This window comes from Agelaius phoeniceus, chromosome 1 (assembly GCF_051311805.1).
Source record: "Agelaius phoeniceus isolate bAgePho1 chromosome 1, bAgePho1.hap1, whole genome shotgun sequence".
In the NCBI taxonomy this organism is placed as follows: Eukaryota; Metazoa; Chordata; class Aves; order Passeriformes; family Icteridae; genus Agelaius; species Agelaius phoeniceus.
In genome coordinates, this window is record NC_135265.1 from 96,046,644 (window position 1) to 96,061,026 (window position 14,383).

The 14,383-nt window shown below is 41.3% G+C and overlaps 2 protein-coding genes across 2 annotated transcripts in view; one reads left to right on the forward strand and one right to left on the reverse strand.

Moving 5' to 3' along the window:
* Positions 1-5,858, reverse strand: TIMM21 (translocase of inner mitochondrial membrane 21). Its single transcript, XM_054640521.2, has 6 exons — positions 5,261-5,858; positions 4,024-4,086; positions 3,827-3,924; positions 2,459-2,532; positions 578-683; positions 1-485 (listed from the first exon to the last, which is right to left on the reverse strand). The coding sequence occupies exons 1-6, from the start codon at positions 5,541-5,543 to the stop codon at positions 393-395; spliced, it is 717 nt and encodes a 238-aa protein (XP_054496496.2). The 5' UTR covers positions 5,544-5,858; the 3' UTR covers positions 1-392.
* Positions 5,824-14,383, forward strand: part of FBXO15 (F-box protein 15) — a 26,983-nt gene continuing 18,423 nt past the window's right edge. Inside the window, exons 1-3 of the mRNA XM_054646252.2 lie at positions 5,824-7,143; positions 10,558-10,671; positions 12,969-13,073. Of these exons, the coding sequence (XP_054502227.2) occupies positions 7,124-7,143; positions 10,558-10,671; positions 12,969-13,073 (239 nt within the window). The 5' untranslated portion in view covers positions 5,824-7,123. The remainder of the gene's footprint in view (positions 7,144-10,557; positions 10,672-12,968; positions 13,074-14,383) is intronic.

A 14,383-nucleotide genomic window follows, 5' to 3' on the forward strand; every position in this document is an offset into this window, starting at 1 on the left:
TACAGTTAAACCACCCCTTTCTTTATTGCAGCGGTAGTGGGAAATCCAAGCCAAGGAAGACAAAAAACTCCCCATCCAAACCTAAAACCTTGGAAAACTCAGGTTTTGGGTGTGCAGAGGTATTATCCAGCATTAAACTGTTTATTAGGAGACATTATTTTCCTATGTCAAGAATATCTACCATGATCATTTGGCTATATTTCACTGGTTTCACTTCAAATCACATATCTGTTATTATCAAAAGTCCTTAGTGGAGGAGGCCCTGAGAGGCTACATCCCTTAACACAGCCCTGAAGCTGCGAGACACAATTGGCAACACCACACAATCCATATGCAGGCTGGTCACAACAACATTTTCCAATGTGAGGTAAGGCAGCAGCTTTGATCATTGGCTATCTGTTGTCCTCTATGACAATGGTTCTTCTTGGATATGTCTCAACATCCACAAATATGTAGCGAACCTCGAATCTTCCTGTTTCAAGATTCTGGAAAGAAAAGAATTTCGGAGTGTTTGTTTCTCTTTGGTGGTTTAAATTCAAGACTAAGCTTGTCAGGAGTATCAAGCAATTGTACATACCTCTTTGACTTCCACATGGACTGTTCCCTGTTTCCCTGATTCAGTGCCCTCAATATAGAACTTCAAACGCATGTGTTTCAGTCCATCCTTTACGTATTCAATGTGACTAAAAACAGCAACACAAAACAAAAACCCAACCACCCAGCAAGAATACAGATTATATGCTAGTTAAGACTTCAAATTTAAACTTACTTAGAGGAGTTGCTTACTTATTTTGTAAGAAAGTGTATTCCGGTGGTGTCCTTATGCTACCTTGGCTTCCTTCTCTACTGCTCCTCTCAAGCTTTACTGTGAGTGCCTAAGGACTAGTGGAGTTAGAAGAGCTAATTAGCTGCTGAGCATTGAGAGATTAAATGCTTAAATGTCCTCACCCCAGTCCTCCCCTCAAAACTGAAAAGCAATCCACTGCTGAAGACTATGGAAATTCCTTGTATTTATTCTAAAAAAACCCTGGCTTGGAGATTTGGAGCCCGACAGCTAAAAAGGGACCCCACACCACCAAGACTTCCAGAGTTTTCTTAGGCACTTAAACTAAGTCATCAAGCCAAAACATACAGGGCATGTTTTTCCAAATTAATTATCAGGTTCGTTAAACCACATCAAAACAAACAGTTTACTATGTGCTTTACTTTAGCAATAATTTTGTTCGGCTAAAATTGTGTAACTTTGGCACTGTTTGAGATCTCCAACCTAAATGCTGGAATTTAGACTGGAGTTGGGTTATGCTCATGTATTAAATAAATAGCACATCACTTTCAAAGTGACTACTTTGGGAAACTAATGATCCCATGAGAGTTCTGGTGCCAGTTTACGTTTCCTACTGAAATTATTAACTGCTGTTTAGCACCAATCTTAATTTCTATAAGGCATGCCCAGGTACACACTGTGAAATAAACTTCCAATACAGTTTAAAGTGACATGATGGGGTAGAGAGAACAAATATGAACAAAGAGCCTTACTGCAGTAAATTTACATTCAAGGTGTTCATACACAGAAAACCCTGTAGATTTTTGAGATAAATATTTAAAATCATTCTTATACTGCAGATGCAAACTCTACAATCTTACCTAGTTCTCAGCTCAAAAATTTATTTAAAATACAAGGCATTCAAAATTATGGAAATTAAATACTAGGAAAGCTGATTCATAGTAAATTTACTTATTTACAGATACGTGCTCAGAATGTTTGTGCACATCAATTTCATTTAGCAGCTTCACTTTAAACATTATTTCATAGAGTCTGGTGAAGAGATAAAGCTTCAACGAGTAAAAGTCACTTTCATCAGACAAAATAAAAAAATCTCAATTTCATGGTTCAACCTGTGTCTGGGCTTATGTGTCTCATTCTATATGAAACCTCATTGAATATATTCCTGCCAAATAACCCAATAAAGCAGGGAGGACTTATGTTTTGTAAGAAATAATTCTGTTGTTTCTTTCAAAAGGAAAGTAATAGAGAGACTCATGAAAGGTTTAGGTGATAGATGTTCTGTTAAATACACAGTAGAGATGTTGCCTCAAGTACCAAAAAAGTTCAGTATAGTTTCAGACTGTAAACTTCTGTCAGATTACTGCTCCCCCCCATGCAAGCCTAGGCCTCTGTACTACTCTTTGCAGACTCATCCTATTTTTTGGAGAGCTCTCTGTCTACCATGATGACATTGCTTGTTTTGAGGCACTCAGAATTGGCATTTTATATTCTATGTACACTGTACTTAGTGGTGTATGGCACACAACAGGTACTGCAAAAAACTTGTATGTTCAATCAAAAGTGACAGGATGTGTCACAAACAGTTCATCACTCTAGAACTAACTTGTAATCCAAAAATATCTTTGCTGTGCAAAAAACTGATGTCTTTATGGGGCAAACACCAAGGGGTACCTGACATGCTGTCGTCTTCCTCTTCTTGTTGCCTCTCCATAACCTTTGATAGAGTCACCAAAAACACCAATTATCTACAAGAGAAAAGAGGTTTGAGCTGTCAGAAAGGATCACATAAAAACAGGTATTCCAGTATCAGCTCCTGCCTCTGCTGTGAATGCATCTTCTTTTAACAAAATGCCCCTGGAGAATTTAACATGTCAAGAATAGAAGTGTTTATGAAAGAAAACAGTTTAAGGAAAATTCCTCTGTATTCCAGTCCTTTTTATTCTTTACAGTCCCGTTATTAAATGTCTAAAATAAATCCTATTGATATCCTCCATTTGTACTGTTCTCTGAGATGAAGACATGTAAACTGACATTTTGTGTAAAAAGAAAAAAAAAAAGCAAAAAATATTTGCTCACATCTCCTCCAAGAGAACATCTTTTGAAGTTTAAAATGCAAATGCACTCCCCTTCATATTATCTAAAAAATACTACTGAATAAGAAATTTAGTAATCTTTTTTCAGATCTATAGAGTCAGAGAAGTTCAACTTAGTCTTAAACTTACTTTAAATTTGGTTAGAAGGGGAGGTTAAGTTTTACTGTGTGAGTACTAGAAAGACATTTTAATTCTGCAAACTTGTTTCCAAGCAGTCTTCATTTTTATTTGAGCAACAACTTGTCACTTAATTTCTAGGTTATCCTCAAAGGCATCTATGGCAACCTTGTTTGAAGGATGTTTTGTCTGAAGTATTTTTTTTTTTTAATCTAGTTTCATGTTGATTTTTGTTTACACCTAGCTATGACAACTGTGTGATCCCATGACTATTCTCCACCTGTTTTTCAGTTAGCCAAAAGAATGCTAATTGTGCTCCAAATGAAAAAATTTAAATTCCTGGTTATCAGTGCAGCGCCTCACAGAATGATAGAACGATAGTGAAGTGTCATAATAGAGTAAGTGTGCAGAGAAAAGGCAGCAAGTAAGATCTACAGAGCTTAGTGGGACCAGCTGCATCTCTGACCTGCAGAATTCAAGTGCTACATTTAGCAGGCACTCAGAAAAGTCCCCAAGACTTTCTGTATGGTGACACAAGCACATGCTCTGAAGGGCAGACTGTATTTCCATCAGTTTTTGGTCTGTGGCACAGTTAGTTGGCTTCTAGCAGGCTAGTTCAGACAAGCTCAATGCTTGCACTGACTTGTCCTAATGGAGGCTTGGCTCTGGAGCTGAGCCACCCCATGCCAGCTAAAAGCACTGGCAGAACTGCTCAAGCACCACGTGGGGCTTCAGGTAGCTTGTGAGATTCCTTGCACAAAGTTTTGACTTGAAGAGAGACAGTAGCTACTGAGAAACAAAAACTTCGGACTTAAGTTCAAAAACCAACCTCAGGGTGAGATCTGCATTTCTCCAAGGCATCTCCATAGATCTTATTTGGACTAGAAGAAGAGAACAGCTCTTTAAAAATCACATAGAACAAACCACCTGTAACAGAAACAACATCAGATGGAATGAAAACTTTTCAAACCAGGTGGAATTAATGAAAAGTGTGTTCTGATAAAGAATGTAATTTAAAAAAATAACCTGTAACACCAATTCCAACAAGCACCACAATAAAATAGGTAAAGTCTCTTCCAGCTTCTTTCACTGAAATTAAACAGAAAACAGCACATAAGTTACAACCTTGGATAATAACATTTGTATGACTTTCTTATATAAATGCTCTATTGTTAGTCTGTAGCTCAAATAACATTTTAGCAGAAGAAAAAATTCCAGTAACAGTTTCCTTAATGCCTCATTGATGTAAAAGAGACCATGGAACATCTCTTATATTGTACAGGGCATATTTACATCTCCGTGTTACTTTGTTTGCCAGATGTTTTCAAGATCTAAAGTAGCAATTACTGCTACTTTTTGGGTGCATGAGAGCCAGATTTTTCAGGAACTAATGAGGGATTTAGCACTGCAGTATTCATGCTACTACCTAAACCCACAACCACTGAAATCCTTATGCAAAGAAAAGAAGTAAAAATAATAAAGTAAAAGCTTATAAGTTGCACACACTGAAAATAACTGATTTTATGAATTTGCAATCAATAGAAAAATAAAAAGGGGAATATTACACCAAAATAATTTTTAACATTAACTGCTGTTTGTCTGACTAGTTTTTATCTTTCCATTTTGATTTGTATATACCACAAAATAAGTCATAGGAGATTCTCTGTTTCAAAATATTTGAGTACTTGGAAAGAAACTACTATCTTTTAGTGATAAAGTGTGCACTTCAGTGCAGTACAAGTTATGGAGGAAACATTAATAACTACTTCTCCTGCAGTCTTCTAATCAGTTGAAAGTGTTTTTCGTAAGTGATTTCAAAGTACTTAAATTTTCTGAGGCTAATTATATAGTAACCACTTTTCACTGAAGTGAATGAGACCAACTAAAGTGAAGGCAATCCATAAAGAAACTACCATCACATGTCGAGCTTTGACAATTTTGTTGGAGGTGAACTTATTTCAACATCCGTACAGACAGGCCGCATATGATAGGTTTTCCTTCTGAAAAGGAAAACGAGGGGCTATTACATCTTGTGCCTGATAATTACTTAAATCAACAGGCTGTTTAGAAGAAGTCATATAATTTGGTCTGATTGTGCAATGCATACACATCTGCTCCAAACAATACGATGGGAAAAGAATCCGGCTTGGTGTGCTGAGATCGTTTTTTTTCTAGATACTTGATGTTTGGAACTACAAAACTTTGGTTGCAGAAGGAACAGTCTCCAGCCCTTCTGAGTAGCACACAGCATCCTCCGCCTTACCTTTCTGAGCCGCCGACACCAGCGTTTCCTCGTTCAGCGCCCTTTGCACGGACACATCCTTGCTATTATCTCCAGGTTTTGCAGCTTTCAGCCCTCCCGCCCGCGTCCCGAAGCTCCGACGGGCGGCCCCGAGCAGCAGCGGGGGCTGGTGCCGCCACCGCGGGCAGGAGCAGGACGGGGTGCCGGCCCCCAGGAGCGCCCACCCGCGAGTGGCGAGCAGCCAGCGGCCCAGGCAGCCCCGCCCGAGGGCGGCGGGCAGCGTCCGGGGCAGCACGCCGGGCATGGCCCCCGCCGCCCTCACAGGGGCACGGCAGCGCAGGCCAGCCGAACGGAGAGTTTGTGCCGCTCGCCACCGGGGAGCCCTCAGGGAAGTGCCCGGGCAGCCTCCCGCCCCGATGACCGCTGCTCCAGCTCAGGAGCCCACCTGAACCTTTTTCGCCGCCGGCCGCCGCTGGTCGCTGCCCCGGCGGAAATGTTTGGGACGGCGGAGCAGCGAGCGGCGGCGCGGGCCCTGGGAGCGGTAGTTTGAGCGGGCTCCCTCTCCCGCCCGCCGCCGGGAGCGACTCCCAGCGAGGTCACTACAGCGCCCGCCATGCCAAGCGCCGCCACCGCCGCTGCTGCCGCCACAGCCCGCCTTCTGCGGGCGGGGGGCTCCGGCTCCATTCAGGGGTGGGAAGGCGGGGGGCTGCTCGCCGCGCGTGCGGTGCCGGTCACCCTTGTAAAGCTGTGTTTTCATACACGTTTTTCTTGGTCTTGCACGCATATATGTGTTAAAACGATGCAGTTGAGGTTTCCGCGGATGTAGACGGCTAGAGGGATCTGGACAGGCTAAATCAATGGGCTGAGATGGACGGCATGAGGTTCAACAAGGCCAAGTGTCGGGTCCTGCTCACAACAACCGCAGGCAGCGCTGGGGACAGAGTGGCTGGAAAAGTGCTGGTGGAAAAGCATGTGAGCCAGTGTGTGCCCAGGTAGCCAAGGAGGCCAATGGCTTCCTGGCCTGTATCAAAACCAGTATTGTGAGCAGGACTAGGCAGGCGATTGTCCCACTGTACTTGGCACTGTTGAGGCCACACCTTGAGTTGAGTTTTGAAGCCCTCGATTTAAGAAGGACATTGAGCTGCTGGAGTGGGTCCAGAGAAGGGCAATGGAACTGGTGAAGCTGGAGCACAAGTTTTATGAGGAGTGGCTGAGGGAGCTGGGGATGTTTAACTTGGAGAAAGGGAGGCTCAGGGGGACTTTATCACTCTACAAATCCCTGGAAGGAGGCTGTGGCCAGGTGGGAGATGGCCTGCTCTCCGAGAAGAGGAAATGGCCTCAAGTTGTTCCAGGGGAGATTTACGTTGGACATTAGAAAGAATTTCTTCACAGAAAAGACGATTAGGCATTGGGATGGGCTGCTCAGGGAGGTGGTGGAACCACCAACCCTGGAGATGTTTAAGGAAAAACTGGTATTGGCGCATAGTGGAATTGACACAGTGCTGTGGTGTAATTGACATGGTGGTGCTCGGTCATAGGCTGGACTAAGTAATCTCAGAGGCATTTTCCAACCTAATCAGTTCTGTGATTCTGAGACCCGAGAACACAGTGCCCGAGAGCTCCGAGCTCCCTTTAGTGCGGGGGAGGCGCCAGGATGCTCACGGCGGCAGCACTGCCGTTCCTCGGGCGTTAACGCTCCCTGAGTCCCCGCACGGCCGTGCTCCCGCCCCGCCTTCCCTAGCCCGCTCTCCGGGCACCGCCTCCCTCGGGCTGCCGCCGTCCCACCCCACCCCAGGGCGTACCACGGGAAGTGGCAGCGCTTGTTCCTCGCCTGCCCTCCCCGCTGGGGGTGCGAGGCCGCCGCTGTCCCGCGGCGCAGCGGCCATGGCGACGGGCCGTGGCAGGTAACCGCGGGCGCGCCGAGCGGGGCTCTGCCGGCCCGGGGCTGCCTGTTCGGCCTTCTTCACCTTTTCCGGGGAGGGTGCTTTGCTGTTTTCCCTCACTCCCATTGCTTCTCTAGGAAAGTTAGTTCACCTGCTTCACGGCTCTGGTTTCTAGCTCTTTACTCTTCACGGCCAGGGCTGGGGGTGTAGTGCTCTGCTCTCCCTTCCCCTGGCCCTACGGACACCTTGCAGTGGGAAAAACGCTGCTGTTGCAGGTGCACGGAGGCCTGGGTTTAACACTTTGTTCTCTGCCTGGGAAGGGGAGCTTAAACTTCGGTATGTCCTTCAGCTTGGAGGAGATGCTATAATGAGAATACACAAAGTCAGTTTAGTGTCTACTTTATGTGGTTAGGCCTCTGTAATAAATAAGAGGATTTCACTGTGGAAGGTGTGATTACCTAAATTCTTACAGTACAGATTTAGCTTTCAAAATTTTAAAGCATCAGTCTGAGAGGCAAAGCTGAGAAAGCAGATTTTTCTGCAAATGCATTTCTTCAACCTTGAGTTTCAAAGCAGTTTCATTTCCCCTGCTGTTTTTGGTTGTTTGTTGGTGGTTCTTTTTTTTTTTTTTTTTAACCTGCAAATGGGTTGGGGTAATACCCACCTTTAAAAAGACTGAAATTGTTAGCTGAGGGAACAAAACCCAACCAACCCATGTCAAAACATTATTGTTATTTTTGTTTATCCCCAGATACACTTTAACAGGTAGAGGTATTATAACTACTTAAAACTTTGTTTTGTTATTCGAAATGTTACTTGAAAGACAGTTGTTTGCTGACCATCAAAAAACCAAGACACACTGCAACTATTGAGTGTGAAAGTGAAAATACTGGTACAAAACTGAGCCACACAGGTTGAAAGCTAATGAAAAAGCAATTGAAGTTGTCGTGCTTCTTACATAAGATCATCTCAGTGGTTCTAGAAGTTTCTGAAGAGGGGGTGTAACAGCTGTCATTGATTTTATCTTAGGCTTGTCTGCTCAAGCTGTGTCAATGCAATGTAAAAGCATTCTGTTAATGCTAATTTAAAATCTTAGCACCCACAGTACTTGAAAAGTAATTTATGGATTGGGTTTGCTGTTTGTTTCTTCACACCTTGAGAATATTTTTGTTTTGGAAGATGCAAAAGTTCTGCACTTTTTTTAAATTGAAGTTTACAAAAACAATAGCTGTTACATTAAACTTTTCAAGGCATGTGTGGGCAAAATGTTTTTTTCCTCAGATATTTCTCCGTGGGGTGAAGAATGGGGGGGTGGTTTAAATGAGCAAGAAGGACTGAATACAGGCTATGCAGGTTATGCTTGTCCAAGGTAGTGTGTTTTAAAATCCAGACTCCAGTTTCTTATCTGGATTAGTCCCGTGGCTGGAGTCTGTGAAGTTGTGTCCCTATAGAGTATGCCCAAACTCTCTGCTTTCAGCATGGATTCAGGACAGACCAGCCTGGGATGTGCTGCCCTGAAACATACAGAAGTGATAGTGCTGCTGCTGTTGATCACAACTTGTGTTTCTAAATCCCTTTATTGGCAGTTTGTTAGTGCCTCATCATCTAGGAGTTCTTGATAATGATACATGAGTAAAACCCTTGTTTGATCTCCAGGTTCTATTATCTTTATTATAAGACTACTTTTTTGTAGTTGTTAATTTGGTTGGTCTATCAGTGATTGGCACCCAGGCTGAAATATGCATTTCTTTTTGTTAAGCTTATAACAATTCTCAGTAAAATGTCTTGGATTGTTTTCTTTTTTTTACATAGTGCAGTTGACAATGTAGACCAGAGTTGTTAATTTCTTTTTATTTTTCTTTGAGCATAAATCAATCTTAAATCAAAATCAGTAGGTATTACATGTATATGGTAGCCATATAGTTTAAAAATAGCTATTTCCCCCCCCATATGGATTGGTTTCCTAGAAACCCAGAGCTGTTTTGGCCAGGTGTTGGAAATCTGCTGGCAATTTAAAATATCAATAATGCAGTGAATGGGGAGTTGTGCCTGCTTGATGTATTTGGTTTAAGATTGAAACTCTGTCTCCGTATTTCTCTGTGGGTTAATGATAGTATTTGTTTGCAATTACAGCTTATGAAGTCCTTCTTATCAGAAAACTTGGAAAAATGTATGAGTGGTTGGATTACAAGAATTTGTGTTAGAAATTTGCAAAGTTCCTTTCTTTTCTATCCGAATTGTGATCTGGAAGTGTTGCCAAAATAGGTTCTTTCACTGTGATGTGCAAGAGGCCAATCCAGACACAGGGCTGAGGTTTTTGATATATTTACAGTTCTGCACAGAAGGGGATGCTGGGTGGCAAATCCACAAAGCTGACACACCAACTATCAATACATTTTACTGTTTTATACATTTTAGTTAAGGAAGGAATTAGTTTTCATTGGTTACAAGTTACATAATTCTCTTATTAATTAGTTTTCTATCTTCTATTGGATAATGATTCTCTTGCTTTTCATGCTAATTTGCATGCTCAGTCTTTATCTTTTTTGAGCCAGTGAGTTTCTTGGGTCAGTGATCATGATCTCACATTTCTGGAAGCTGGAGCTAATTTCAGCACAATTACTGAGTTGGCTTTAATAGTTTCTTCATTATCTTGGGAGTTGTTCCAGGTATCCTTGTGGCCTGTGAATTCTGCATTCTTTGTGTCCGCTAGCAGTGGCCATCCTTCTTCCCAAGCTTTGTTAACCTCCCCCTAGGTCTGAAATCAGTGAAGCATGTCAAGCTCTAAACCTTAACAAAGCAATTCTACCAACAAGTAATTTGTCTGTCTAACATCTGGACATCCCTTAGAGCTTGTTATCTGCTCTCTGTTTCATGGGTTAAATCTCCTTTCTTGCTGTTCATGCAAGTAAAGAGCATGGTATAGTATAAAAGTATACGAATTCTTTTTGAACCATAACAGTTTCTGAGGAAGTTTCAAGGTATTGTTTTTATCTGGTATCTTTTAATAACTTAGAAGAGTTGGGTGTCTCAAAAATATCTCTGGGGTAATGTTGTGAAACAGAAGATTAATCAGTGAGTTTGACTTACTGCAGGGGCCTCAGTGGGAGCTTGGTTGTGGTGGCCAAGCGGTGGTGCTGCTGTCAAGGATAATAGATCTCCACTGCATTCAAACTGATTTGGGGGAACACTGTTATTCCCTTTGCCTGCTGTGAGAGATGTATCACAGGATTGACAGCTGTGAGTTTAAATCTGAATCTTCCTCATGCCAGGTATTTTAACTTGGGTGTAATTGTTCAAGTAATAATGGTTGTCATGTGATGTATTCCCTGCATCCTGCATTGGTTGAAATATTGTGTCTAAGTGTGCACAGTATGTGTATTTCTTCATTTTGTGAATATGTGACTCTTAACAGCTTTTCCTTCTTACAAGTAGGTTAAGAACCTTTGTTACAAGGCCTGGGGAATGTTCTGAAACTGTAAATGCTGGAATTAAAAGTTTGCACTTGACACCTCCCATAAAACGGAAACCAAATGTGCGCATTGAGAGGTGAGTATGGCTTTATGTTAGGAGTAAGAGTGGAAGTCCCCCTGTAAGCTGTCTTTTGACTGCTTGCAGTAATTATTTTCATATCTTAGAGATTTCTAGGTCAGATACACTGAGTTGAAAAGATTTTCTTTCCTGGCCTACTTTAGGATCCTGTGTCCACCTTCTAATGTTTTCTGGCATGGTTTTCTTTTGTGTTCTTTTCTAAATTCATAAGGAGTATGTACGTTTTCCAAGCCATGTGAAGCCTTCAGCAACTCCTTTGCAAGTCATGGGCAATATTGTTCCTTGAGAATAAAAATTGTTATTTTATTCCTTCAATGAAAGCCAGTTCAGAATTCAACTGCTTCTGTGTCTCTTGGTTATTGGTAGTCATCAAGTGGATCTTAGTGTATAGAGAGGCCTGAGAATGGTGGATTGGGATGAGGGGGAGGAATAAGTGGCTGCTGCATATTTGCTACAAGGTAAATGTTTCTCTTCTTATTTGACAGTGAAAAGGCACTTTCAGTATAATTGTGAGTTTTCTTTTTGAAAATTAGTTACATTTTTACACAAAAAATTTCTAAGAATATGTTACCTGAGAAAGTAATTAGTTTTCCTTGTTTTATACATTTGATATTGTGAGGGTGTTCACAGGGGTCAGAGGATGAGGGAAGAGACGAGGACCTGACTCCATGTTTCAGAAGGCTTGATTTATTATTTTATGATATATATTATATTAAAACTATACTAAAAGAATAGAAGAAAGGATTTCATCAGAAGGCTAGCTACGAATAGAAAAAGAAAGAATGATAACAAAGGCTTGTGTCTCGGACAGAGTCTGAGCCAGCTGACTGCGATTGGCCATTAATTAGAAACAACCCCATGAGACCAATCACAGATGCACCTGTTGCATTCCACAGCAGCACATAACCATTGTTTACATTTTGTTCCTGAAGCCTCTCAGCTTCTCAGGAGAAAAAATCCTAAGGAAAGGATTTTTCAGAAAATATAATGGCTACATGATAGCTTCCTGTGTATTGATTTCTCTGTTTTGCATTGGATGGCCAGTTTAGTATTTCAGTGCTGTCAGATGGGTGTAATGGTGAGAGAAAAAAGAAAAAAAATCCTTTCAGCTTCCTCCAAAAGAAAAAGAATATGGTTGAAAATTCTGGATCAAGTGTATTATTTTAGCTAATCTGCAGCCTTTTAAGGTATCACTTCTAAATTATCTCTGGAATGAGTGCACTAACTGCTTTGGGCTTACAGTGTATAAGTTATTTCACATAATAACAGTGCCAGTTTTGGCATGTTGCTTCTATGTCAATGCAACTAAGATTCTGAGTTTAATACAAACACTGACATATTGGCATTATCATGCTACCCTTTAAAGCTCTCTGCTTCTGAAATAGTGTTATTAATCAACAAGTGTTGCAAATAACCCAGTAGTAAAAGGACAAGAGGCACAGCTGGAGTATTGACTTTCAAAGCACCTTTTATTTTCAGTGGTGATTTTGATGTGGCCATACTCAATGCTCAAGGAAATTAGAGTATAAAATGCATGTATTTTAAACTCTGTGCAGTTATGAGGTACTGCTCAAATGGTATGAGGTTCCTGTCTGTTAATGCAGAAATCACATTGGCTCATCTCCAGGGTATGTTCTGCTTGTCATGCTTAGACTGGCACCTGCATTTCAGGCAGCCTTCCAGATGCACAGAGACATTGGCATTTTCAAGATATCACTTGGCTCTTACTTTGAAGTTCACATCTTTCTGTTGACATAAATAAAAACTGCACAAGACACCTGAGCATGTACAGTTTGAAGATTATGATGAGGTAGAGCATGATCTTGCTGTTAGACCAGGACATTTCTGTCCTGGTGCTTCCTGACACCTGACACAGCAGTCAAAAGGGAGCATCTGCAGTTTTGCAAATGCTGGTTATGGAAAAAATGTTAAAATCATGGCACAAGCAGTAAGAAACTGCTTGTGAAGCAAAACAAGGTGGTTTCATGTTAAACATAGTTAAAGTTAACAAAGTTTATTGAAAGTACAAATCCATAACTTTTCAGGTAATTGTGCTGTGCCACTTGAATAAGTTGTCATGAATTATTTTAGGCAAATGCCACATACCAGAGAATGAAATTAGAACTCAAACTCCACAGTTTAACTCTTCAGGTGATTTTTGATTCATCTGTTTACAACCTGCTGGTTTTCACCTCTTTTGTTTTTGTCTGGTTTGAAATTAAAATTCTCTGCCATTGTCATTTCTGGAGTTTGCAGGCATGTCTAACAGTATTCATTTTTCTTTTCTTTTCCAGCATGCCATCAGAAATGCTGCTAAAGATATTTTCCTATTTGGATGCTGTGTCGCTATTGGCTGTTGGTTGTGTGAATAAGCGCTTCCATGAGCTTGCCAATGATAAGTAAGGAAGAGGGAACGTCTCAGCTGTGCAGTAGATGTGTTTGCCTGAATTATGAGTCCTTCTAATTTAGTTTCTCTGATGCCAGAGCACTGATGCATGCACCTATGGGCAGTTACTCTGCTGAAATTGCCCTGCACAGCCCACAGTGTGTGTTGCATGGAATTCTAGCTTTGTAGGGCCTGTTGTTTAGTGGGAGTTATGAGGCAAAAACTAAATCCAGTACTTTGAAATGTTGCTGTTGGCACTTTTTTTGTTTTAAAATTTCTGTTTGTATTCACATGGACCTGCACAAACTTCTCAGTTCAGGTGATCCTTAATGGTCTGTCTCCAGCAGCTTTATGAAATTGTCATAGCTTTCACAATTTTGCTGTCCTACTTACTTAATTCTTTCATCAGTTTTTTGCAGAGGGATTGATTCAATCAAGTGATCCACTAGTGGTTTTTATCTGTTGCTCTGTTTGTGAAATGTTGGTGATTTCTAATGCGAACAAAAGAGACAAAGATAAATACCAACACATTTTTTTAATAAGGATTGCTTATTCAGAGTTTATAAATTGCTCCAATATGATGATAATTTTGTCAAAGGGTAAAGAGGAGACACCCTGGTTGGTATGTCATAACTAGGATGTGGGCATCCTTTTCTTTCTAGGATTCTACTGCATTAGTATTGTTTGAATGAGAAAATGCCTTCCTCTATAGGAAGTTGCTGTACCTGGTATTAATCTATTTCTCCCTTATTTACTGAAACTTGTATGGTGAATCAACTGGTTTACCTTGGCATTGATACCTTTAGAACTGATGAATTTAAAGGGAAGATCTGTAATCCAGATTTAGGTTTTGAGGCTATCAGCAGGTAAGGGTAGATAAAAATTGCATAGTTGACACAAATTACCAGTCTTGGCATGTGTTTTCCACTTCAGGTGGTAAGGCAGGATAAAATCACTGTGGCTGTCCAGGGGAAGATGATTCATCTGTCTCCATCTCGACGATCTCTGTTTCCATTTTCTAATCTCAACAGAGATTAGTGTAAGTGCACAAATGGGACTTGGGGAAGAGTTGCTTTCCCTTATCTAGGAGCCTGACTTGTTCAGTGGGCCCAGGTCATTTCTTCCTGATGGATTTTAATGGACCTTCTTAAGACCCTGAGTCTTGCAGTATATGAACAGAAGTTTTAGTTGAAGTCCCTGCATACTTCTGTGACAAATCTGACCTTGGTTTTTAGACGGAGTATCTTTTTTAGGATACTTCTGCTGTCCTTGATGTACAGGGTGCTGTCCTTGATGCAACAGGAACATCAGTCTTTCATTGTG

Coding starts and splice junctions, on each gene's coding strand:
- TIMM21 (XM_054640521.2), bottom strand. CDS start 5,543: ATGCCCGGCGTGCTGCCCCGGACGCTGCCCGCCGCCCTCGGGCGGGGC. Junction 3,925..4,023: donor TGTTGGAATTGGTGTTACAG/GTTATTTTTTTA, acceptor TTTCTGTTACAG/GTGGTTTGTTCTATGTGATT. Junction 486..577: donor TCCATGTGGAAGTCAAAGAG/GTATGTACAATT, acceptor TTTTCTTTCCAG/AATCTTGAAACAGGAAGATT.